Below are 27,705 nucleotides of genomic sequence, written 5' to 3'. Positions count from 1 at the left end.
CTATTTTTATATCAGGCTGAACTTTGCAGATTTTACCCTTCAACGTTGTTCCTCATTAATTGATTTTGTCTCTGATTAAAACCTGAAAATACCATAGCCAAGAAACTCTTATCATTTTGCTCTGCATGTTTATATATTCAATGCTTTGTGTGCTTGAGGTCTCTGAAAAGTAGTTATAATTTGAATGCTTTTATTTTAAATCACAGATCGTGCAGAGTCATGTCAAATGATGTGCAATACGTATTTGCTATTCTTCCAAATATACTGAGTGAATAGCAGATGCTTTGCCCACTAAAATACGTATTAACCAGTGGTTGAGGCCTGCATCAGCACTATTTAAAGGGTCTGCTATTTTCTGGGCAACTGCCAAGGAAACTTTGTTGGTGATTGCTCTGGCCTAACCTTACACCCTGATCTTCAGTCTGACCATCCCTTCCCACTCCTCCTCCTCTTAGCAAAGCACCCTCCTCCATCACTGCCATCCCTCACCATCCCCCCTAATAATCCCTTACCCAATCCCTCTGCTACACCCTGATCCTCTTCACATTAGTATCCTTTTCTCCCACACTTCAATTCTGTCCCATAATTCCCATATCAGTCTATTCTCTTATTGGCAGCAATCCTTGTTCCACAATATCTGGCTTTCTAAAACACCATCATCAGCCCCTCCCAGAATAAATTTTCTTCCTGCCCTCTTTCTTTTCCGATATTTTTATTGAAATTAAAATTGAAGTTCCACATCGAAAAATACAGGGTACATAAGCATACATATTAAAAGTGAAAAAATAGTACATTACACTTCGATCATACAAATTCATCAAAGGTACCCTCATTCTCAATTAAATAAATTATATTACAGTAATATTTTATTGCAGAAAGAAGATTTAAACCCACTACCAAAAATGAAGATGTTTGGCAAGGAGAGGGAAGAAGAATTCCTTATCAAAGTGATAAATTACCTTATTAGTCAACACTTCTGCATTCATATCAAATCAGAGATTCTGAAAATCATTCATAAAAAGTCCACAGTGTTAGAAAATTTAAATTCAAATCGGAAATTGAGCATCTTATCTTCTCTAAATTTAAACATGACATCACATAGTCATTGAGTATGAGTAGGCTGAGCATCATCTTTCTTTCTTCCTGCTCTCAAATGTTCAACTCACTTCTTTGATTGCGACTATTGCAAAGGCAATAAGGTTTGATTTCTGCTTTATTTATCAATAGTCTTATCATTTCACAAAACAAATAATAAACTTTGCTCAGCTGACAGCAATTTACTGGTAAAATCTAAGGCCTAGGTTTTGGGCTAAACTCAAGGAATAATAGTGGAGGTAGACCATTTGCCCCTCAGGTGTATAAAGCCATTCAAGAAAATCACATCGGATTCTAGTTCATTCACAGTTTACTGTGCAATTTAAAATCAGTCCATCTCAGTTCCAAACCTATTTTATAACTGGCACTACTCAACCATTTTCAGTGCAGAATTCTGCACCGAAAATTTTTCACTTTTGGATGTAGAATTTTTAACTAAGTGAAGAAATTTCTACTCATTTCAATCCTAAAATACGTTGCCTTTTTCTGAAACTCTGACCCCTTCTCTCATACTTAGATATTCAGCTTAATTATTAATTGCTAATATTATAATAAGATAATTGAGATTCATTAATGTTTTTGATGTAATTTGACCCTTGGTGCCTCATTATTTCTGCTGCTTTGATTGTGTCTGAGAAGACAAATATTGTTTTGAGCACACACTGGCTTTGCAGAGAGGATGTTCAGTGACTAAGAAGGATACTTGCCCTCTATTCTCCATTTCATTTATTGCATGTCTCTCGTGATTATTTTTGACAAACACAATATCCAAATTTATACGATAGCTTTGTGTTTTTTTGTGCTACTCTAACAACCCAAAGTCAACAAATTTAAACCATTTCAAGCTGTGAGAAGCCACCATAAAATGACAACGAAAAATGTTTGTTTGTCATAGAAACCCAGCCATTCATTATGTCGTTCGGGGAAGAGAACTTCAAATGATTGGATCACACAACTCACAATTACAAGCCACCTGAATAAAATTAAACACTGATCAATGGAAAGTTATACTGGTAATTATGTATGATAATTGGGAAGCTAAACTTGTTTGTCCAATTAGACAGAACATAATGGTAAAACCTGGACTGCTGCAAGTCCTTGAGCTTGTTTAAAAAAGTCAATGTCTTCTCCATGATATGAGATCCCATATTTCCAATAGACATTAAATGAAGACTTTTACTGATAAATGAAATGATAACAATGTTACATTGGCTGTCATTACTTATCTATTTTGCATGCAGAATTCTACACCCACAATTCTGCACTTTTGGGTGTTGAATTTCAAAGGTTTATATCCAACTGAGTGAAGGAATTGTTCCATGCAGCAAACCATAAAATGCTGGAGGAACCCAATAGGTTATGCAGCATTCATGAAGAGAAATGATTTGTCAACATATTGAGTTGGGACACTTTATCGAGATTGCCCATCTGCAGCGTTTGTATTATTTTCTCAAAGAACTTTCAACTCTTAACATTCTTACCAAGATGGAAGAGGATAACTTAAAACCACTGTTGACACACTACAAGAGGAGAGGTCTTTGATATCTAGAAAAATATAGAGGTCCTATGTGCTCAGGGAATGTGGTATGAATTTATAAATCAAAGTAATTTCTTGATTTATGAAAATCCTTCCTGAAAACAATTAGTTCAGTAAAATTATATAAATTGAAAATGCAGGTCAAATGGCATTGTGGGCATTTTGATAAGTGTGTTCCTACATTTCGTCAATGACATGCTATTCATTAGAGGAGAAACTAGCCACATAAATTGAAGGCACATACTCCAAAGAGTATATAAAATTCATAAATCAGATGCTTGCAATTTGAGGAATTACTGTATTTACTTTGAGATGTGCAATGAACTGGAATTCATTGTCTGTGTATGTTCAGATGGCTGGCTCCACCCTAACCTACCCCAATATAAACCCTAGGTTTCCCACTTTATCTCAGATTCACTATTGTGTCTACCGGCCATTGATTGTAAGCTATTAAAAGCATGTTTATACTCCTCATTTGTCTCTGAGTGCAATCAGTCGCATTATAATTTTAGTAGCTTATCTTTGAAGCAGGATGGAAGCCCTGATGAAGCCAGGCATGTGCCAAGTCCCCCTGAGGCCCCAGAGGAATTTGCCTACTGGCTGGAGTGCTTCCAATCCTACCAATAGTGTCTGGAGATCGGCACTTCTCTCTCGAATTGGCCCCAAGGGGTACGCTGTCATCAGAGACTGTCCTACATAGGAACCGGCCGTAGAAGGTTTGAAGGCCTGCTACGTGAGGCCCCAGAACAAAGTGCTGGCGAGGCACCAACTCTCTCATCCATGTAAGTTGCTGAATGGTTATGTTCTTGATCTGTGGGCTCTGACCAAAAAATACCACTATGAAGTGGCCACGGCCCGGGGAGAGAGGAGGACCAAATCTGAGATACCCTCATGGCAGGAGTAAGGCAGAGACTGCTAGAATTGGGGAAGCAAGACTTGGGCAGCACCCTGGAGCTGGCAAAAGTGCTCGAGCAGGCCCAACTCGGAGCTGACGACCTCATGGGTTTAGGTCATTGGGGCTCCAGTTACCCCTGAATCCCCAGCCCTGACTGCTGCGGCCATGTGTGACCGAGCATGCTACTTCTGTGGGCAGGCACTGCACCCCCTCGCCTGATGCTCTACAAAGGACTCCATGTGCTTAGGTTCCGGTAAGCAAAGTCACTGGATGAAGGTCTGCCAGGCTAAAGGGAACCCAAAGAGGGTGAACCGTGTTTAAGTCCCGAAGTGCCGGCCTTCGCCTCTCCGTGCTGTTTTCTACCAGCATCTCACTGCAGCTCATGGTGAGACCCGCCACCGGAAGTAAAGCATCACAGGAAGCCAAAACAGCCATCTTGCTGCGTCTCGAGGTCAGCGCCACTTAGTCCTTCGTTGGATCAAGATGGAGAGGGGCCCTCTTGCCACGCATCGTGGTAGATGCCATCTTGTCTGTCCACAGCCAAGTGGAGAGAGTCGACATCAACATGGGGAGCATTAGCATTTTCAGAGCACTCGATAATGGAGTGAGGGTAAACAGACATTTCACTGATTCCTTAGTAGAAACTGGCTCCACAGAGAGCTTTATAAACTCTGCGATGGTTCTGCAATACAACTTAAGAGTGTACCCGACAGACTATCATATTTTCCTAGCTTTGCACTCGCACTCTGTGATGATCCAGGGGTATTGTATAGTACATCGAACTGTAAAAGAGAGAGAATTTTGGAAGTTCCTATTGTTTGTAACTGAAGGATTTGTCTGCTCCTGTTTTGCTGGGCCTGGACTTCCTGTGACACCTTAAAAGCGTGACCATGGAATACTCAGCCCCACCTCCTCCAATGATGGTGCAGAATGGAAGGTCCCAAAAGCTGGACCCCACATGCGGTCTCTCCACCTTAAATATTGATTCTCCCCCCCCCCCGCCCCCCCACTGTTTCTGAACCTGACTGCTGATTGCAAACCAATAGCTACAAAGAGCAGACGATGCATGTGGGGGATCGGGAATTTATTAAAGCCGAGACACAGCAGCTACTCAAAGAAAACATGATTGAGCCCAACAGCCCATGGAGAGTCCAGGTGATAGTCGAGAAAGGGGAAGAAAAGTCCAGGCTAGTGATTGACTATAGCCAAACAATTAATCGTTTCACATTCCTGTCTCCCACGAATTTCGGACATGGTAAATGAAATTGCGCAGTATCGGGTCTATTCAACCATCGACCTGAAAGGTGCATACCATCAGTTACAGATCCGTTCCAAGGACAGCCTCTACACAGCATTTGAGGCAGATGGATGGCTCTATCAGAGGGTTCCTTATGGCATCACCAATGGGGTCACATTCCCTTATCTTGACAATGCCACCATTTGTGGACACTCTCTGGAAGACAATAACGCCAACCTCCAGAGGTTTCTCCACATAGCCAAGGCTCTGAACCTCATGTACAACTTCAGCAAGTACATGTTCTGGACGAAAAGTCTGGTGATCCTGGGCTACGTGGTGGAGAATGGCATCATTAGCTCTTACTCCAATCCAATGCATCCCTCTCAATCCCAAAGACCATGAAAGCCTTAAGGAGGTGACTGGCCTTCTTCTCCTACTACGCCCAGTGGGTCCCTCACTATGCGGATAAAGTCCACCCCCTCTTAAAGTCCATCTCTTTCTCATTGTCAGTCAAAGCCCTAGTGGCTTTCAACTACATTCAGAGCTATATCACAAAGGCCGCCATACATGTGGTGGATGAGAATGCACCTTTCCAGGTGGAAAGTGATATGGCTCTGGCAGCTACCCTTAACCAGGTGGGCAGGCCAGTTGTCTTTTTCTCCCGCACCCTACAAGGCCATGAGTTTTCAAACCCATCTGTGGAAAAAGAGGCTCAAGCCATTGTAGAGGCCATCAGACACTGGAAGCATTACGTGGCCAGCAGAAAATTTACACTGCTCACCAACCAGCGATTGGTGGCATTTATGTTTAATAATGCAAAAAGGGGAAAAATAAAGAATGATAACATTGCTCAGTGGAGGATCGAACTATCATAACTACAAATAAGATATAACATACAGGCCAGGTACTCTCAATGAACCTCCAGGTGCCCTGTCAGGAGGGAGCTGTGCCTCTGCAGACACCAGACAGTTCCGGTCACTACACGATGAGCTTTGTCATCAGGCATCACTTGCATGGCTCATTTCGTCAAGGCACGCAACCTGCCCTACTCCATTGAGGGTATCAGGGAAATGACCAAGTCCTGCCAGGTCTGCGTGGAGTGTGATGGGAAGGTCAAAGAGGAGATGCATTGGTTGAGCGACGGGGCAGTAAGTACATAAAGCTTACTTACTGGTCAGGTTTAATTGGTAAGGGACCAATAAAAGGAGGGAAGGGACAAGGAGCAGCCAGTGAGGAGCGGCCCAGTGAGTGAGTGGCACAGCGAAGAAGTGGGACTTGGGACTTCCAGGCTTTGGCTCAACAGGCTTCGGCGAAAGCAGTCGAAGAGAAAGGTAAGCTGTATTATTTGCCTTTCTTAATAAGTTTAATATTGAATTCAGAGTCATACCTATAGGGTGAGTGCTCTTTTCTGGTGTCAGATGTGGGAACCATGGGTGACTTAATGGCCACATCTGCGCCAGGTGCACCAAGATGCAGTTCCTTAAAGACCAAGTTGAGGAACTGGAACTGCAGCTTGATGACCTGTGGCTTGTCAGGGAGAGTGAGGAGGCAGTTGATTGGACCTTCACTCTCACGAATGGTCACACCCTGCACTGGGATGCTCCTTAAGGATCAAATTAGTGAGATAGAGTTGCAGTTTGATGACCCGCGGCTTGTTGGGAAGAGTAAGAGGTAATTGATAGGATAAACAGGGAGGTAGTTACCCATGGACCAGAGGTGTCGGGGAGAGAGGAATAATGCCAGGTTAGTGGAGAGCACCCCTGTGGCTATTCCTCTCAGCAACAGGTTTGTTGTATTAGATACTTTAGAGGGGGATGACCTGACAGAGATAGCCACAGTAACCAGGTTACTGGCACTGAACCTGGTGCTGTGGTGCAGAAGGGAACGCAGAGGTCAAAGGGGATTCCATTGTCAGGGGTTCAGACAAGGGATTCTGTGAGCCTAATAGATAGACCTGTATCGTGTGTTGGCTCCCAGATGCCAGGGTGTGAGATATCTCAAATCGGGTTCAGAGAATTCTGAGAGGGTGAGCAGCCTGATGTCCTGGAATATGTGGGTATCAATGACATAGATAAAAAAGAGGAGGAGGTCCTGAAGAGGGATTACAATGAGTTAGGATGGAAGCTAAGAGACAGGACCTCTAAGGTACTGATCTCTGGATTACTACCTGTGCCAAGTGCAAGTGGGGGAAATAAAATAGAAGGATCAGATGGATGAATGTGTGGCTGAGGGGCTGGTGCAGAAGGCTGGTTTTCAGATTCTTGTTACACCTGAACCCAAAAGGGGCCAATATTCTGGCGGGCAGGTTTAATAGAGCTGTTGGGTATGGTTTAAACTGATTTAGCATGTGGATGGGAACCTGAGTGATAGGGCAAAGGTCAGATGGGGGTAGAGGTCCTGCGGTATCAAAGGAATTTATAGAAATTCCAAAGGTAATGGAGGAATTGATGGAAATTCTGATTCGGAACCATGTGGTCTTGAGTAAATTGAAAGGACTGAAGGCTGATAAGTCCCCAGGTCCTGATAGACTGCATCCCAGGGTGCTTAGGGAGGTGGCTTTTGAAATTGTGGACACATTGGATGACATTTTCCAGTGTTCTCAGGATTCAGGAGAGAGTTGCCTATGGATTGGAGGGTGGCCAACGTTGTGCCATTTTTTAAGAACGGAGGGAGAGAGAAAACAGGCAAGAAATAACAGAACACTTAGACAGAAATAATAGTATCATTACAAGTTAGCATGGATTTCTGAAGGGAAAATCATGCTTGACTAATCTGAAATTTTTCAAGGATGTGATGTGGGAGAATAAGTGGATGGGATGTACTTGGACTTTCAGAAGGCTTTTGAGAAGGTGCTGCACAGGGGATTAGTTGGCAAAATTAGAGAGCATGGTATTGGGGGTAGGGTGCTGACATGGATAAAAAAATTTGACAGACTGGAAACAGAGTTGGGGTTAACAGGTCACTTTTGGGATGGCAGGATGTGACAAGTGGGGTCCCACAGGACTCGGTGCTGGGTCCTCAGTTGTTTATTGTATATATTAATGATTTAGATAAGGGGATTATAAATAACATTAGCAAATTGGCAGATGACATGAAACTGGGTGGCAGTGTGAGGAGGAAGTAAGGAAACTGCAGGGAAACTTGGACAAGTTAGGAGAGTGAGCGTCTGCATGGAAGATGAAGTTTAATGTGATAAATGTGAGGTTTTCCACTTTCGTGGCAGGAACAAGAAGGCAGATTATTATTTAAATGGAGTCAAGTTAGGGAGTGTGGAAGTGCAACGTGATCTAGGTGTATTTGTACATCAGTCACCAAAAGCTTGCATGTAGGTTCAACAAGCTGGGAAAAAGGTAAATGGCATGTTGGTCTTCATAAAAAGGGGAATAGAGTACAGGAGTAAAAATGTACAGGGCCCTGGTGAGACCACACCTGGAGGATTGTGTCCAGTTCTGGTCTCCTAATTTAAGGAAGGACATTCTTGCTATTGAGGGAGTGCAGGGTAGATTCACAAGCTTAGTTCCCAGGATGGTAGGGTTGACGTATGCCAAAAGGTTGGATAAACTGGGGTTTTATATGTTGGAATTTAGAAGGATAAGGGGAGATATGATTGCGGTGTACAAGATTATTAAGGGATTGGACACAATAGAAACTGTTTATATGTTCCTGATTTTGGGGGAGACTAGGACTAGAGGCCATAGTTTATTAATATAGAGAAACCAATTTAGGACAGAGATGAGAAGAAAAAAATTTCCGTCTGTGGAATGCTTCGCCGTAGAGGCTTGTTCTCTGGATAAGTTCAAGAGGGAGCTCAATAAGGTTCTGGTAGACAGGGGAATTAAGAGTTATGGGGGAGAAGGCAGGGACAAGGTACTGATAGTAGAAGATAAGTCATGATCTAAATGAATGGTGGTGCTGCTGGATGGGCCAAATTGTCTATTGTCTACCACCCCGACAAAGCACACCTGATAAAGGCATCCCGCGCCTTCGAACAACTCACTGTCAAGGGTCCCCTCCCTTTCACCAACGGAAATGTGTACTTTCTCAACGTCATCGACGAGTACTAAAGTTTTCCGTTCACCATCCCCTGCCCAGTCATGTCCACCACTACCGGTTATCAGGGCCTTGCACCCTGTTCATGATTCCCAGCTATATCCATAGTGACCGAGGCTCATCATGCAAAGACCTATGCCAGTATCTGCTCGTAAGGGACATTGCCTCAAGCAGGACAACTAGCTATAATTCCTGGGGGAACGGACGAGTTGAAAAAGAGAATGCGATTATATGGAAGGGCGTGAAATTGGCTTTCCAGTCCAAAGGTCTTCCAGACTCATGCTGGCAGAAGTCCTACCCACAGTGCTCCACTTCATAACGTCACTTCTCTGCACAGTGAACAACACAACTCCTCACAAGCTTATGTTTATGTTCCAGAGGAAATCCCTGTCTGGGACTACTCTCCCAGCTTGGCTAATGGCTCCCGGGCCAGTCCTGCTGAGAAAGCATGTGAGGAGGAGCAGGACAGACAGCCTGATCAAGAGGGTGCACCTGCACACCAACCCAATGTATGCTTACGTGGCATACCCTGATGGCAGAGAGGTCACCGTCTCAATCAGAGACCTGGCACACGCTGGAACTGAGGATCCGAAGCCTCAAGTGAGCTAGGAACTACCAAGTACCCCACTCATGGTCCCGGAGACCTGAGCCGGAGCCCTCAAGGCCCACTGACCCAGTTCCACAGGAGGTTCAGGAAGCCCAAAGTCCTCCAGTAATTGCCAGACCTCCTGACAGACTCAACTTATAAATATTTTTAAAGTATTAGTTTTTTTAATGATTGGTCTCTGTTTTTCACCAACAAGCTCAATTCTGAAGGAAGGGCTGGATGCAGTGAACTGGAATTACTGCCTTTGTATTGTTCAGATAGCTGGCTCCTCCCTTGGCTCTGCCCTCATCTACCCCAAAAGGTTTTCCCACCTTACTTCAGATTCTCACCTTACCTCAGATTCACCTGAGAACTATTGTATCAACCGGCCATTGATTGTAAGCTATTAAAAGCCTGTTTGTACTCCTCACTTGTCTCTGAGGGCAATCAGTCATGTTATAAAATGGTAAACAATCCTGCCAGAGCTGCATGTATTGACCATAGGAAAGTTAAGAGCCTTCCCTTAATGTTTGTGTTGATGACAAAGCCTGAATACATTCAGTAAAGAATTTTGAGATCATGATCTTCAGAAGCAGCTAAAATTGAATATTTTGAGGCAATTATACAGCATTGCCATTCACGGTCCTCCAATACTAGAATTTACTGGAGAGCAAAGTGCATTTGAACAAACTTGCCGCACACTAACCTACTTTTGCATTATGGTGGCCAGCTGATAGACTGTAAGGATATTGAGTTTCATATCAGGTATGCAGATACCACAAACTGTCCTCTTTAGGAATGTAATAAGCTTGTTGAGGCTGAATTGTCGTGAACGGGCCCTCAAAAATTCAAGATCAACAGAACCTAAATTTTGCTTATGTTAGGTCAATAATGCCTACTGTTCTTTAAAGTAATTGTTAAAAGCTGAGATTGAATTTTATCTGCTGCATCGTTGGCTGCATAAACCTGCACCAATCTAATATCCTGTAAATTGAGATTTACTGAGTTTTCAGGTTTCATTTATGTTTTACAATTCCTTTCTGTCAAATAACTTGGCTGCTCAATGTATGACGAACTGGATATACATGGTGAAGAGACTTCTTTCTGTGGCTGAATTATGAATATGTGAGACACTTAAGAAGTCATATTTTCCCTTTTTAATCTTTGGATTTGAATGTAAAACAGTGTGCTCTAATGTAAAAATACAATTTTTTTTTACATTACGTGAAGTATTTAAAGTTAAAGTAACTTAGTTGTTTAATCTCAGCAACAAACCAACATTTAAAACTTCTCCAGATCAAAATTACAATAGCATATGCATTCATTATGAGGATGGTCTTGCTCTGCCAATCAATTATCTGTAGTTTTTATACAAATTCATCTTTGATATGTATGCTGTTTATATGAGCATATTTTTTTTTAGTCAGGTTAGTTGTGTGAGAGACTGATTCAATCTTCACACTTGAAACTTACAATCCAAAGTGTAGGAGAAATGATTGAATCATTTTTTTCCTGACCAAAACCATTCAAAATTAACTGGTTTTAAGAAAGTCAATGATGTTCCAAATATAGTTTTATGTTGAAAACATATGTGTTTCAATTTTGCTTGCTCTAAAAATGTGTACGTTGTTAAAGTTAATTAAGTGATCAGAAAAACAGATTTACAAATGAATCAAAGATCACAATTAAAAGTTAAATATTAAGCACAAAAAGTTAAGTAAACAAAAAAGTACAAAGCTTGCTCTGTGAAATGGCAGAAAATGGAGATGAGGTCAGATCAAGACAGCTATGACTATTGAACTGCAGAGCAGGCTCAAAGGGCTGTGCACACTAGTCTTGGTCCTATTTCTTCTGCAGTGTTATTTCTGAAGTGGTGCCCTTTCAAGTAATCATATCTGATGTAAACTCTGTTTGGTACCGTAAATGAACATATTTCTATTTACCGTCATTCATAGGAAAAAAAACAACAGGAACCAGAGGACTAATATTGAAACCATAGCAGGAGTATGATAAACATGTTGAGCTTGCCAAACCTGAAGATATTAAAATTGCATTCAAATATTAAAACATGAAAAAGTTGAACTTTCACATAAAGATCCCACACCATTAAAACAGCGGTTAATTTTTAGTGCATTGAGAAAGGCTGCGATCGATGCCATTTTGAGAATGGCAAGCTTATATAAAGCTGAGACTATGGAATGTGTCAGCATAAATCCTTCTGCAGTTTTTCACATCTCTATCTGCTTCAGAGTTACAGGCTAAAACAAAATTAATGGAACACTTTCAGATAATTTTTTTAAAAATCAACAGAGAAAGGGAGCAGAAGGGAATGGCAATGTATCATTAAAACATGCCTTTTGTTGAATGATGTACTAACGACTTAATTAAGGGAAGTCATCCGACAGAAAAGGTGAGTGTAATTATTGATTTTCCTCTTGAATTTGTAATAAAATAATGTAGAAGATATTTTTCCCATAAACCAATGGCTATAAATATATTGAAGAATCCTGATGGGAAATCAAACATGGTGGGAAATCAAAACTCAAAACTATTGAAATGTTCACTCTATCAGTATCTTTATCTTAACATTACAAAGAACTCATTTAATTAAATAGGCTGGAAAGAGAATTACGATCCTTGTCATAGCTGCCAGCTGCTAGTCATGTAACACAATTATAGGAAAAGGAAATCTATAAGACTGTGGAGACTTAGTATTTCCTTTTGCTGGAAGTTGGGCAGGGGAGTAGTTTCATCGGCCTGTTAATACTCCCAGAAGCCTACTAATTCTGAAATTCATTCCACTTTGAACAGAGAAATACTCTGTGAATTGATCAGATGTTGCCATGAATGTCTTTCAGAAAATCGGTTGTCATCCATTGTAATTTTATTGCATCATTAAAATCACCTAAAACATTGAAGCTAAGAAAAGTAGAATAATCTCATCAAAGAGAGAAGCAGTGAAAGAATGAGTAAAAAAATAGAAACAAAATAGAACTGATTATGGAAGTCCAGGGAATTAAAAAGCAAAAGATGCTTGATATACTCAGCAGTAACAACATGAAGATCTACATTAACATAGGGAGATAACCAACTGTAACAGCTGACAGGTGGACATAGAGTTTGCATGTAATATGTATAATTATTTGAGAATTATGTTGAATAAAATTCACATAAGGTTATTTGCTGTAACATCTATGCACAATATAATTGCAGTTTTACTCTTAGCAATCTCCATTTAATAATATCCCACACAAAAAATGCACAGAATAATGGATCAGTTGATTGGGGTGATATATTAACTAACACAGAAGATTTCTTAATACACTGAAAATGGAAAAGTTAAAATAAATGGAACAGTTTTAGTTTAGGACTAAGAGTCATAGGGGGAATCAGATATTTGCAATTTATTTTGATTATAGATGAAAAGAGAAGCTGGGATGTTCAAATTTGGTAATTATTGCAAATAAAATGGTCCTGTTGAGCATGCAGATGGATTTGGTGACACATGATTTGTTGAAGTCTAGGTTTTCTTTCACAAAAGGGATTTTCTTGTTCTGAAAACACAGCATTGATTCAGTAGGTTGATTCTGAGATTAAAAGATTGTTCTATTAATGACTGTGTAATATTAGTTCTGTATTTATGAGATTTGATGTTACATGTTTGCTGACAAGGAGGACTAAAATTTTTCAAAGGATAATTTTTAAAATTTAGACATACAGCACGATAACAAGTCATTTCACCCAGTGAGCCCTTGCTGCCCAATTACACCCAATGAACTTACAACCCCCAGTATTTTTCAAACAGTGGGATGAAACTGGAGCTGCCAGGGAAAACCTACACAGACATTGGGAGAACATACAAACCCCTTACAGACAGTGTGGGATTCGAAACCCGGCTTTAGCAATGTTGCGCTAACTGCTGTGGCACCCCATTTAGGTTTGTAATGATGAGCAATTTCTTCACACAGAAGAAGGTTGTAGAATTTAGGAAATCCCTACTTCAGAGATGCAATGAAGAAGTCATAGAGCTGCTACCTTTTTGGAGCAATAAACCAAAGAAAAGCACCATTATATTTGGCTTTCTGAAAGTATTAAAGCAAATAGTGACATAATTTTGGTGTGATGGGTGTATGACCAATCAAACACAATCAGACAGAGAATAATTATTAACAGGCTTTAATCACCTTAAAGTGTCAACACAGCTTTCATGTTGTTGGCCCAGACCCAAGGTAGGTACTGAGGGAGGGGTTTGGGAGGGACAGCCTTTATGGGGATATCTGGCAGGGAGGAGTCACAGGTTCTGGGGGTGGGCCAGCCCATACAGCACATTCCTACATCTTTATACATAGTGGTAGCACCACAATGGACAGGTAAAAATGGCATAGATTAAACACAGTATTCATGTGCCCATTTCAAAAATAGGTTTTCCTTCCTCCTTGTCTCCATGAATGGTTCATTTAACAAGTAACAGATGCTTGCTCAGGTTATATATTCCCCTAAGATGACTTCTAATCACAGGACGGTCCTTTGCAAAAAAAACATCAAAACTCATGGGCATCTTAATATATTATTCACCTGATGTCATTTATTACCTGCTGACCACAACATCCTGGCCAATTTCTTTAATTTGAAATAAATTTGTAATATTTCAGCTGCACGTGGTTTGATTACCAAATGTCAAAAAAGTGTTAGTATGGAGAACTCGCTTGCACTTGCTTTCATATTTTTTTATTTTACTCAATAATTTATCACAAGGCCTCTCGTGGGTCACAAATTGCCTGGAGCAAAGGAATCTTGAGTTTAGCTTTTTTAAATTTATTGTAAACCATATAACCACTTACAGCACAGAACAGGCCAGTTCGGCCCTACTAGTCCATGCTGTAACAAATCCCCACCCTCCTAGTCCCACTGACCCAGTCCATACCCCTCCAGTCTTCTCCTATCCATGTAACTATCCAGTCTTTCCTTAAATGTAACCAATGATCCCGCCTCGACCACGTCTGTCGGAAGCTCATTCCACATCCCTACCACCCTTTGACTAAAGAAATTTCCCCTCATGTTCCCCTTATAATTTTCCCCTTCAATCTTAAACCATGCCCTCTAGTTTGAATCTCTCCCACTCTTAATTGAAAAAGCCTATCCACGTTTACTCTGTCTGTCCCTTTTAAAATCTTAAACACCTCTATCAAGTCCCCTCTCAATCTTCTACGCTCCAGAGAAAAAAGCCCCAGTCTGCACAACCTTTCCCTGTAACTCAAACCTTGCAATCCTGATAACATTCTCGTGAACCTTCTCTGCACTCTCTCTATTTTGTTTATATCTTTCCTATAATTTGGTGACCAAAACTGTACACCGTACTCCAAATTTGGCCTCACCAATGCCTTGTACAATTTCATCATAACCTCCCTACTCTTGAATTCAATACTCCGATTTATGAAGGCCAACTTTCCAAATGCCTTCTTCCCCACACCATCTACCTGAGTATCAGCCTTGAGGGTACTATTTACCACAACTCCTAAATCCCTTTGTTGCCCTGCACATCTCAATGGCCTACCATTTAATGCATATGACCTATTTAGATTTGCCTTTCCAAAATGTAACACCTCACACTTATCTGTATTAAATTCCATGAGCCATTTCTCAGCCCACACCTCCAGCCTTCCTAAATCACCTTTTAATCTACGGTAATCTTCCTCACTGTCCACAACACCACCAATCTTTGTATCATCTGCAAACTTGCTTATCCAATTCTCCACCCCTACTTCCAGATCGTTAATATATATAACAAACAATAGTGGACCCAGGTCCGATCCCTGAGGAACTCCACTAGTCACCGGCCTCCAATTGGACAAACAATTTTCTACCACTACTCTCTGACAGCTCCCATCCAACCATTGCTGAATCCATTTCACTACCTCCTCATTTATACCTAATGCCTCCACCTTTTTTCCTAACCTCCTGTGGGGAACTTTGTCAAAAGCTTTACTAAAGTCTAAATAGACAACATCCACAGCTTTCCCTTCATCAACCTTTTTTGTAACCCCCTCAAAAAACTCAATCAAGTTTGTCAAGCATAATCTACCCCTGACAAAACCATGCTGATTACTCCCTAGCAATCCCTGTACCTCCAAATATTTGTAAATACCATCCCTCAGAACACTTTCCATCAACTTGCCCACCACAGACGTCAGACTCACGGGCCAATAATTCCCAGGTTTACATTTAGATCCTTACTTAAACAGCGGAACCACATGCGCCACCCTCTAAAGCTCCAAAGCAGAAGAAAAATACATTAGATACTTGTTTTATTGTTTCACAGTAAATGCTGCATGAAGTCTGTGTTATGAAAACTAAACTAGAATCTGGGAAAAATCAAAAATTGGTGGCATGGTTAGAGTAGTGGTTAATGCCATGTTGTTACATTGCCACTGACTGGGGTTCAGATCCAGCACTGATACAGGATTTTATGTGTTCTCTCTGTGTCTGCATGGGATTCCCCTGGATGCTCCAGTTTCTTCCCACCATTCAAACATGTACCAGGACACTAGATGAATTGGATTTCAGAGTAAATGTGGATAGGCTTTTTCAATTAAGAAAGGGGGAGATTCAAACTAGAGGGCATGGTTTAAGATTGAAGGGGGAAAATTATAAGCGGAACATGAGGAGAAATTTCTTGACGCAGAGGGTGGTGGGGATGTGGAATGAGCTTCCGGCAGAAGTGGTCGAGGCGGGATCATTGGTTACATTTAAGGAAAGACTGGATCGTTACATGGAGAGGAGGGGACTAGAGGGGTATGGACCGGGTGCTGGTCAGTGGGACTAGGAGGGTGGGGATTTGCTACGGCATGGACTAGTAGGGCCGAACTGGCCTGTTCTGTGCTGTAAGTGGCTATATGGTTATATGGGCAGCATAGACTCGTGGACCAAAAGGACTTGTTATCGTGCTGTATATTTTTTAAAAATTGAATCATTATTTTAATGGAAGTTATTTTGCCAGTTTCCAGTCTAGTAATTCATGCTATCTAACCAGCTCAGATTGACAACAGGTAATTTCAAAAAAAAATTATCAACAATTTCCCAAGGAGCCATATGTTCAATAATAATTTTATGTGTTTAGTAACTGTTTATGGTATTTGAATTTAATTAAACAATGTGTCTGAAGTATAAGTTATATCATATTTTAACTAATCTGCAGAACAATAGGTTTGCAAATATACTTTTAGTCCGCATGTTGGAGGCTGGATTAGAATAAAATTCACAGATTTCAGGAAGTTCTATCCTTTTGCAGCCATGAACAAAAGAATATGACTGAACTGTGTATGTAAACTACAAGACAGAAGGCAACATAGCTTTGATCACCATAATGTCAAATTGAAAGTGACTAAATCATTTGACACTGCCAGGAAATAAGGCACAGAAAATAGGTTACAACAGGAGCTATTGGATGTGTTTCAACACATTGAAATTTAAAGGTTAGAAAAGAGAATTATGCAGGACATCAACTGTTTTGAGAGTAAAAGTAACTGGTTATGATGGGTTTGCACAAAGCAATCAACATCAGTTTGATGATTGTACAGAAGCAGGTTTCAGAATATTTTGTCAGTTTAGTATTCCAGTTTGTACAACATTTGTGTTGTTTCATGTGATGACTAATTCTTCTCATCAGAAATACAAAATCAATTGATTTACAATTTCATGACTCACCTCTAGTGTAAAAACACTACTGCTGTATACCCAATACTGTCAAATAGGCAATCCCCAATACCAAGGCTGCATGACAGATCATCCATGATTACTGAGCATTGAATTGGCATAAAATTTACCTGTTGTACTTCTGGAGACCTAAATATCATTTGTACTTAGATTATCACCTTCTGAAATGAGGAAGCAGCCAAAGATCATGCAATTACTTCATTAGAGAGTACAGAGATTTACTGGGAGGTTGCCAGAACTTGAAGAACTGAGATACAGGGAAAGATTAAACGGATTAGGACTTTCTTCCCTGGACCATAGAAAAATGAAGGAAGATTTGATAGAGTTGTACAGAATTATGACGGCTATAGATGGAGTAAATTAAAGTAGGCTTTTTACACTAAGGTTGAGTGAGCTACAAACATGAAGACGTGGGTTAAGGGTAAAAAGGGAGAAGTTTGAGGAGGAACATTTGGGGGAATTTCTTTGCAGAGTGGTATTAGTATGGAACAAGCTTCTAGCTGAAGTGGTGAATGTGGGTTCAATTTTAATATTCATTTCATTTTCAATATTTTTATTAGATTTTTATATAGGAATACATACAAAAAAAGAAATGATTCATAACAATGATACAACTGTAACAAAGAAATAAAATTCACTATAACAGAAAAGATTTTTAATTATTCAACACTGTTAATTCAAAGATAAAGTAGAAAAGAGAAGAATAAAAAACAAAAATAATAAAATAATTTTAATCCAAACCCCAAACATTCCAAAGTTGCACGGCTAGTATAAAGTAAAAATAAAAAGAAACACAAATCCGCAAGAACCACAGATTACTTAATTAACATCATCATTAAAAGGAGCCCAAAGATTTGAAATTTTTAAACTTAAAACACTTGTTGAACATTAGTTTTCTCCAAAGTTAAATATGACATCAAATCATTGATTATGAGTGGGTGGGGGAAAAACGGTCAATAGGATGGCAGCGTTACCACTGGTGCGGACCGCGGAGAGTGAGGGAGCAGAGATGCTGCGCTCCTGCTGAGTCCAGTCATCCAGTCGACGACCGTTGCCTCCGCAGGGGCTTTGAACAGCTCATTGGGGGGGAGCCACTGGTGGTTTTAGTTGAAATCCCGTGACCGTGGGGTCTGCGCCCAAGATGGCAAAGCTTGTTAATCAGCAGCAGGCATGAAGGGCTGCAGGTTCTGGGGAAGTTCGTGACTCGAGGCGAGGAATCTGTGGAAGCTGTGGACTGCTAGAGACTGCTGTTGGGAAATTCATGCCAGGCTGCAGACTGCTGGAGACTGGCTTGAACTGGCTGGAGGGCTACTAAATATCAAAACCAGGATGCAAGGAGGAGCCAAGGGCACTGAAGGGTTTCTGACATTGGAAGTTTGGATCTGGAGCTCGGGTTGTAGATGGTTTGGGCTTACAATGCCCTTGGTCCCAAGGGACCTCTCATGAGTCATCTCACACACATGACTGGATTAGTTGATTGATGGTTCAAGTCCCGAGAATTGGTAACACCTACACCTGGCAATGGTGGGGTCACTCTGTTTAGGGCATCCTAGCACCTCCCCCTTAGAGCTGGTTACTCTTTTATTTTGGATCCACTTGGAAGGTCTTCACTGGTCTCCAAACTCTTCAAGACTTCCTTACAAGTTCCAGTGATGCTGAGGGTATAGGCTTGTTTCTGTGTGATGGGTGTGATTGGTGGTTCAATGGTTTCTGAAGTTCAAATGTGTCCAACAGGGCATCCAGGATGAGTTGTCCAGGAGTTGTTTCAGCAAGATTGCATTTTATTGGTCACAGCTGGTTGGCTTGTCTGGTCCAACTTGTACATGGTAGAGAATATATTCTCCCCAGCTGCCAAACATCTGACTTAGCTCTGTATTTCCACACCCACATACATTAACCATCATGTAACGTGCTTTTTTTGGATCCATGCCGGCGATTGTACTGTCGTTCCATCTCATAATCTCTCAGTCCAGATTCTGGCCTTTGAGGAAATATGATGTCATATGGTGCTTGTATTTTCCTACCAAATAAGTTTCCAGCAGGCAACGTGCCACCTGGAGTTCAAGGTTTGGAGTGATCCTGTAATTTAACAAGAATGTCTGCAGGATCTCCTCTATTGGACCCTCCCCCTTGGCCTTGTTCAGGACTTGTTTGAATGTATCCACAAAATGTTCTGCTTGATCATTGGACTGAGAGTGATATGGTGGCAAGCGAATATGCGTGATGCTGTATTGCTTGCAAAAAAATAAATTGAAGCCGGCTGCACTGTATTGTGTCCGATTGTCTGAAACTAATATTACAGGAGAACCAAAGCGATTGAATATGGACTTGAGTTTCATGATTGTGGCTGGTGCAGTTGGTCAGGCTACTTTGATGATCTCAGGCCATTTGGAGTATTCATCCACTACAATTAGGCAGTTCTCTCCATTAATTGGTCTTGCATAGTCAATATGAAGGTGATTCCATGGCCTGCTTGGTTGAAGCCAGGAATGTAGGTGCATCTTAGCAGGAAATTTCACAGCTGAGGCACATCGGATACTTGATTGTGTCAGTCATTCAATCTGGTTGTCCATCAGAGCCCAATAAACATAGCTTCATTCAAGTGCTTTCCCTCAATTCATTCCATAGTGTCCCCTGTGAAACCATTTGAGGATTGTAGATTGCAGAGCTTGTTTGCCAATGATTCTTCTTTTTTGAAGAATGGCTAAATTTCCATTCTTGGTCAAGTTTTGGGCCACCCTGCATGATGGTAAAGCATTATCTCATGAAGAATGTCATCTTCACTTGTAGCTTGTCTGACTTTCTGCTGTGACCGGCAGTGAGTTAATAACGGCTGATTAAATTATATCACAAATCCTGGGATTCAGAAATCTGTTTAACGTGCCTCCTGACAACAGATAAAGGTAAAGTTGAAGTTGTTGTAGATGTTGCTCGATATTTACAAGGAAGTTCCTTTGTAATAGATTACTTGCCATAGATTATTCATCACTGTGTAAATTCTGAGTCATTATGGGGATAGCCATCAGTAATTCCAGGATATCTTAGTACAGTAAAACCCCTGTTATCCAAGCAACCAGCAAAAAAAAAGAAAATAAATTGAAATAAATAAGAATAAATAAAATTTCAATTAAAAGTTTAAAATTGTAAAAGAAAATGTTCTTTGAAGTAAGACATAAACCTTTGGTGAAGATTGGAGCAAATATTCAGCCTTCGGAGTGCCTTAGTCGTGCTTTGTTTGAATAAAGTTGTGTTTGAATAAAACGACATCTCTCAGGATAAAGAGCTGGTTGATGCTGCTCGTCGTTGGAGTGGACTCTGAAAGGTCTTCTAATCCCTGCTTACTAAGAGTTTTTATCTTTATTGGTATATAATTATATTGGTAAGGCTTTATCTGTAAACGTGGTTGGGGGGGGATAATTATGATGGTAGCACATCACACAGAAACAAGAAAGCATGTTACAGCGCCAATGACCAGGGTTGGAATTTAAATTTAAATTTTGTAAATTACAAGATTACCTGATTAAAGTGAACTTTACATAATTAAAGACTTCATTACTGATTTTTTTTTTGTACTTCCATTTGTCTTTTAAACTGTTTATTCTCAATGCTGGTGTGTTAGGCATTGTAAAAGTGAGTCTCAAGCAACCAGAAAACTTGCTTATTCAGCATCTTTCAATCCCTGTAGGTGCTGGATACCAGGGGGTTTACTGTATATTTATTAAATTATGACTGGTACTGATTACTATGTGCACTTCGTCTTTCTAAAACTACATTTTCAAAAAATAAAGTCAGGTTAGTGTGTGTTCCACATTTTTTATGTTCTTTATATATTTTTACTTAACTTGATTGATGTGTTTGCTTCATTACATGTGTACAAAATTATTTCACTTGCTATAATTTTATTTGTTTGCCAACAAGTATCAGTACTAACTTGCTCCTAGTGTAATAGAAATTCTTTATTTTGATTTTAACCGTACAAAGGTAATCATCTGCTGTTAAATATTGCATAATTATTTTATGATTGCAGAGTCAGCACGTTGCCACAAGATTTTTTATCTTCATAAATGTATCTTGATCTCTTTTTAAACTATTAGCACGTATTACTGCCAAACTATATTAGGTTGGCTGTGCAGCAATTGCAGCTTCATCTGCCCAACTCATCAAGCCAAAGCAACCATAGAAGATCTGATCCAGAGTACAGTATCGGAATGATCGTCATGAAACAAAATCCTTGTGCTCTTAATTGTTTTCTTCCATAGGTTTTGCTTCATAAAGTTCACAGCTAGATCTTGGAAGGATTGCAACTAGTCAATAGATTCTCCTAATGGAAAAACATCTTGGAAATACCAAAATAAAAAAAAGACATTCAGTCATAAAAATCAAATGAATAGGTCAAGCTGTAGTTCTATTAGTTGCAAAATCATGGGATATATGAAGCCTTGCATACCAGAGTTGTGATTGTTTGTAACGTTCTGGAGGACTACATTTAAACTCTGGTATGATGATGTCTTCATGGAACATGATTGGGTCTCCAAAGCATTTCATCTCATTCTTTGAGGTGGGAAATAAATATGACTATTTCTGCTTCATTAATTTGAAGCTGATACTCAACTGCAGGAATAATCAGAATTGACCATCCGCATGAAAATCTCGGAAGGCTGTTGGAAACGATCAAGTGTAACAATATTGTTTTTCATGTTTCCTTTGCCGATTTTTCCGTTATATTCCATGCAAACCCAGTGCACAAATGTAGCTTTAAATTAAAGTACATTATTTGACAGTTGTCATCACACATTTTGAGCAAAAAAAATTACAGTGGAGAGTGACAACAATTCTCCCAATTGTAAATAAAAACCTTCAAATTTGAATTTGCTAAGCCTTCTAAAAATACTTTCTTGGGCATCAGAGGAAAACATGCAGCAGGATATAATGTAAATTCAGACATTCCTTAATACTCCAGGGACTCCAAATAATACACCAGCTGGATGTCAGAAAAGATCCTTCTTCACTGCTTCCTCCTTACAAGGTGAGGTCAACTGGCCAGACCAACTTGCAGATGATTCCATTAGCAGAAACAGTTCTTCCAGTAAAGGTCATCACCAAATTAAGTTTTTGAACAGCTGGGGTAGATTCTACACTTGCCAGAGACAATGCCTTCATTCTTCAAAACTGGACACCAGCTGAAGAGGCACCAGACCTCCTAATACTGACCATGTTGGCAAGAATGCAGAACATGATGGATTGTTATTTTGTCTCCCTTGAATTTCTCAAACCAACCTTGTTGCATATATAACTGAAAAGTATTTCTGTTCCAGTAATCTTTAGGTCCAATTGAAATATCATACTTGAAGACCAAAACACAGACTATGAAGGTAATGATAAATCATTTATTTTGTGCAGATGCTCTATTCCCATATTATGCAGTATTAAGCAATCCAAAGAGGGTGAAGGCAAATGCTCCAGATCCAAAATAAGACAGAATCAGAATTTATTGTAATGAAAAAGTCATGCAATTAATCGTTTCGTGGCCGCATCACGGTGCAAACATTTGTATAAACCACCTTACGAAATAAATAAAAACTGCACAAAAAGTCAAAGTAAAGCAGTGTCTTTGGTTTATTGCTCATTCAGGAATGCGATGGCTGAGGGAAAGAAGCTGTCCTTGTGCTGCTGAGTGCTCGTCTTCAGGCTCCTGTTTCCCGATGGCAGCAGAATGAAGAGGGCATGGGGGTCCTTGAGGATAGAGGCTGCTTTCTTCAAACAGTGCCTCTTGTAGATGTTGTCAATGGAATGGTCTAGTGCCCATGATTTTGCAAGCTCAGTTAACAACCCTTTGAGGTTTTTTTCTTGTCCTGAGCTTTGCATACCAGACAGTGATACAACAGCTAGAATGCCCTCAATGTACACCTGTGGAAGTTTTCGAGAGTCTTTGGTGACATACCAAATCTCCTCAAACACCTCACAAAGTATAGCCACTGCCAAGCTTTCTTTGTGATTGCATCGACATGATCCAGAACAGATCCATGGAGATGTTGACACCCAAGAGTTTGAAGTTCTTGACTCGTTCCACTACTGAGCCCTCGATGAGCCCTGGTTTGTGTTCTCCTGATTTCCTCCTTAGTCCACGATCATCTCCTTGGTTTTGCTGATGTTGAGTGCAAGGTTGTTGGTGTGGCACCAATCAATGAGTCGATCTATCCCCCTCCTGTACACTTCCACATTGCGTTTATGATTCTGCCAACAACTGTGGTGTCATCGACAAATTTGTAGATAGCATTGGAATTTCACACAATCATGAATGTAGTGTGAGTAGAGCAGTGGGTTAAGTATTCATCCTTGCGGTGTGCCTGTGTTGATAGTAAGTGAGGAGGAGACATTGTTTCCAATTTGGTCTGACTGTGTTCTTCTGATGAGGAAGGGGTTCAGATGCCCAGGATTTGGAGCTCGTTGACCAGCACTAATAATGGTGTTGAAAGGTGAGCTGTAGTTGATGAAGAGCAGCCATCTTTTTTTTTTTGAGCTGATCAGGAGCTGAGTTGAGAGCCAGCGATATTGTATCTGCTGTGGAGCGACTGTGACGATAGGCAAATTGCCGTGGGACCAGTCCTTTGCGTAGGTTTGTGTTAATTCTGGTCAAACACCAATCTTTCAAAGCATTTCATTGATGTTCATGCTACTTGGTGATAGTTGGTAGCTCTCTCTGCTCTTGGGCACCAGGATAATTGATGCCATTTTGAACCAGGTGAGAACCTCTGACTGCAGCAATGAGAGATTGAAAATGTCTGTGAACACTCCAGCTTGTTGGTTAGCACAGATTTTCAGAACCTGCCACGTATGCCATCAGGGCCTGATGCCTTGTGAGGGTTCACCCTCTTGAAAGGTGTTCTGATGTCAGCCTCAGAGACAGCTCTCACAGGGTATTCAGCCTTTGGAGAAATTCTAGGAGGCATTGTTGGGTTCCCCTCAAAGCGGCATAGAAAATATTTAACTCATTGCGTAATGAAACATCACTTCATTAATGGCTATAATGGCTTACAAAACAGAAAATGTTGGAAATATTCAACAATTAGCCAACAAAAATCTGAAATTCTGAAACACCAGTGGATCCTGCTGAATCCACCCACACCCTGTGCAAGCCTCCTAATGGATTTCTCTCAATGCGTGGCATGGAAATATCCTACATAATATTAGATCATTGTTTATTTTGTACTAAAATCTATGTGCAAGATATTAAAATGATATCCAACTATACATTTGTATTGGAGGATTTAAACCATGTTTTTGCTTCTGCAAGGCTGAGAATCAGTAACCTGCTTTGAGACTCAGCAGACACAAGTTAAATTCCACCATGGGGCCCAGAGATCCAGTTATCTGACAAAAAGACAGCTGTGTACCAAGAACGTTTAATCTTCCTGCTTGTTAGTATATTGGTCACAGACTGTCAGACAGCGACCTAACCTTGAAGCAAAATAAACCATAGTATTCAAAGTGATAAGCTAGAAAGTTGTGTTATTCGATAGAAGCCTAGGCGTGCTAGCTTGCTCGCTTATTGGGAATAGCTGCTTGAGTAAGCAGTTTTTGGGTAATATAAGCCATGGTCCCGCTGCTGAAGTTTGAGACTCTCCGAGAGGTGGCAACATCTCTCAGCAAGAAGAAGAACGTCCCGGCCGGGGGAGGTGGAGAAGCTGCTCCCGGCGCCCCGACAACCTACTCCAAGTGTGCAGTCGTTGCCTCGCTTCGGCAGTTGGGACCAGTCCAGGCATTGATAAGTAGAATTGGGAAAGGCTTGCATATTGTAGTTTGAATTCAGCTTTAGATTTAGTAATAAACATTTGTATAAACTGAACTGCTCTCGGCGTGTGTCTCTGTTTTCTTTCGGTTTTTAGATTGTGACCAATCTAAAACGAACAAAGTGAGAGGTACAAGTTTACCCAGGACAACATCTGTTTCATGGCCAATATTCTACCTTCTGTGAAATACCAATGATATTGATTGCTGAATCTACACACAAGTTAAATTAAGGATGTGAAAATTTGTGTATTCATGTGTTCCTGCTCAACTTAGTCCCTCCAGTTTAAACATTTTACTGCTTTTTAAACCTTTAGAATTTTCATTAGCATCATTTCAGAATCAAAACAGCAAGAATATGGTCAACAACTCACTTCCAGTGAATCATAAAAGATGCAATGGTTAATGGTTCTGTGCACTCTCTGTTCTCACTTTAGATACTAGGGGTTAGCGCAGCGCTGTTACTACGCCAGGTACCCAAGTTCAAATCTGGTGCTGTCTGCAAGGAGTTTGTATGTTCTTCCCATGTCTGCGTGGGTTTCCTCCAGGTGCTCCGATTTTCTCCCACCCTTCAAAAATGTAAGGGAGGGCCTGTTACTCTGGTGTGTGTTTAATTGAAAAGGTACATAAAATGTTTGGCTGTGATATGATTGATAGCGTGCAGATTTTAAAAGCTTAAAAGGTAGTAACTTAAGTGATCATGGTAAGAGTACTTTGTGAAAAGACACTTACTGTCAAAATCAACTTAAAGTCTCCAAAGTCATAATGATATCTTTTTGTTGTTTGTATATACACACAGTGAGCTGATCCTGTCGAACATTGATGTCGCAGCTTCTGGAGAGTGGGAGTGCTTTATCACTACCTCCCGTGGAAACCGCACTAAGAAGGTGGAGATTGTGGCATTGGAAATAGCTGCACCATACTGTTCAGCAGAGCTGATCACTAACAATAAAGGGGAATTCAGGTATGTGATACCGTGAAATAGTTGTATGAATTTCCATGCAACTTTGCAAGGTCCTCACAAACAAGACTCAGAAAGCATGTAGGTGCAACAGCTAATTGCCAACGTGAGGGTTATGCTGGCTATTATTTCAAGGGGTTAGAGAATACAATTTGATATAATTATACAAGGCATTAGTTAGTCTGCATATAAAATTTTGGTCCTGAATGTCGGAAAAGATATATTCTTATTGAAGGCAGTTCAGAGAAGATGGCCGAAGATCATCTCACCAATGGAGCAATTGCCTTACAAGGATTGGTTGAACAGATTAGATCTGTATTTATTGGAAGTCAGAATAATCCACCCACCTGTACAATTGCAGCCCAACTTTGTGGATAGCAGAGGGCAGTTTGTATTAATGTCACTAGTGAGTTTGAAGTCACATATAGACTAGATTAGGTAGAATGGTAGATTTCTTCTCTAGGAGGATATCAGTGAACCAGATGCCCTTTTACCAGCATCACATTTTTAGGAGGCTTAACAGAGTAAATGCTGAGAGGATGTTTCCCTTCATGTGGAATTTTTAGGATCAAAGAGTTCAGTTTCAAAAGCAATTTAATTGTGAGATGCTGAAGAATATCTTCTCTGCAAATCTTTGGCATTCTCTAAACTGTTCTGAATGAATGATTGAATATATTCAAAACTGAGATTAATTTTTGATGAATGTGTGAGAATGTTGAATTACTCAAGATCTTGTGGAACAACAGTGCAAGCTAAATGGCCAAATCACCTTATGATCTTGAGGGACATCCTTACTTGAAGAAATTGGTGTTGTGCTATACTGCTTTTAAGAAACATTAAAACCTCATCAGTTGCTTAGACAGCAGCAATGAGAAATAAGTCAGTGCTGTTAAAATGCCACTGTGGGAGTGTCCAGCCACAAGATGATAAAATGCTATCTGGCTCACTGATGTCCTCCCAGAGAAGAAATCAACCATTCTCCCTGATCTGGCCCATATGTGACTTCAGACTCACTAATGAGTTTAATTTGTAACTGCCCTCTGTTATCCACATAGTTGGTCTGTATTTGTCACAGTGGGAGGTATATGATCACATAATTAAGGGGAATGAGGGATGGGTAGTAGGTCCTGACTCTTAAATGCCACAAATTGCAATGATCTCTGATTCCAGCAAAGAAGCATTCGCTCACTTGATGTTCTTAACCCTGAAGTGGGATGTTTTTAATTAATGTCCAGGACTTGGGTTTCAGTGCAAGATTTTCCACTTGTATTCCCGGTAGACAGTTCCATGAGTAGACTTAATATAGTTCCAATTCAGAACAATATGCAACCAGGAGCAGAACCTGTAGGTAGACCATGCACCTGCTTCTCTTGATAGTAGACCTAGAGAATTTAGGAGGTGCTTTCAAGGCACTCAGAGTGAGTTATATGATGCATTTGTAGCTGATACAGCTGCAGCCACTCTGCACCAATGCAGATGGATTTAATGTTTAAGATAGTTGCTGAGGTGCCAGTCCATCTAGTTGCTTGGTTTTGATAGTTGTTGGTGCTGCACTCTTTCAATCAAATGGAGAGTATAAGTCATCCTACATCTGACTTGAGTCCAGTGGATGGTCGGAAATGCTCAGGATGTCAGGGAGTGAATCACAGAATATCCCATTCTTTGACCAGTGTGTGCAGTTATAGTCTTTATGCAACTTGTGGAGATGATTTTGTCAGCCATGCTAATCCTCTTGATGGAGATGATCATTGCCCACCACTGCTTACCACTTGTCAGTCTGTGCCTCCATGTTTTCTAGATCTTGTTTTGTGCAGGTATTGGCTGCTTGATTGGCTGAAAAATT

General features: G+C 40.5%; 1 protein-coding gene across 20 annotated transcripts in view; it reads left to right on the top strand.

The window, feature by feature from the left end:
• LOC138744075 (adhesion G protein-coupled receptor A1) overlaps window positions 1–27,705 on the top strand; it is a 558,919-nt gene that overhangs the window by 284,733 nt on the left and 246,481 nt on the right. For all 20 annotated transcript variants that reach the window (XM_069899580.1, XM_069899579.1, XM_069899578.1 and 17 more), the window contains one exon: window positions 25,701–25,865. In XM_069899580.1, the coding sequence (XP_069755681.1) occupies window positions 25,701–25,865 (165 nt within the window). The remainder of the gene's footprint in view (window positions 1–25,700; window positions 25,866–27,705) is intronic.

This window comes from Narcine bancroftii, chromosome 10 (genome assembly GCF_036971445.1).
Source record: "Narcine bancroftii isolate sNarBan1 chromosome 10, sNarBan1.hap1, whole genome shotgun sequence".
NCBI lineage: Eukaryota > Metazoa > Chordata > Chondrichthyes > Torpediniformes > Narcinidae > Narcine > Narcine bancroftii.
The sequence above is the reverse complement of the archived record's forward strand: the minus strand, read 5'-3'. Positions and strand labels throughout refer to the sequence as shown.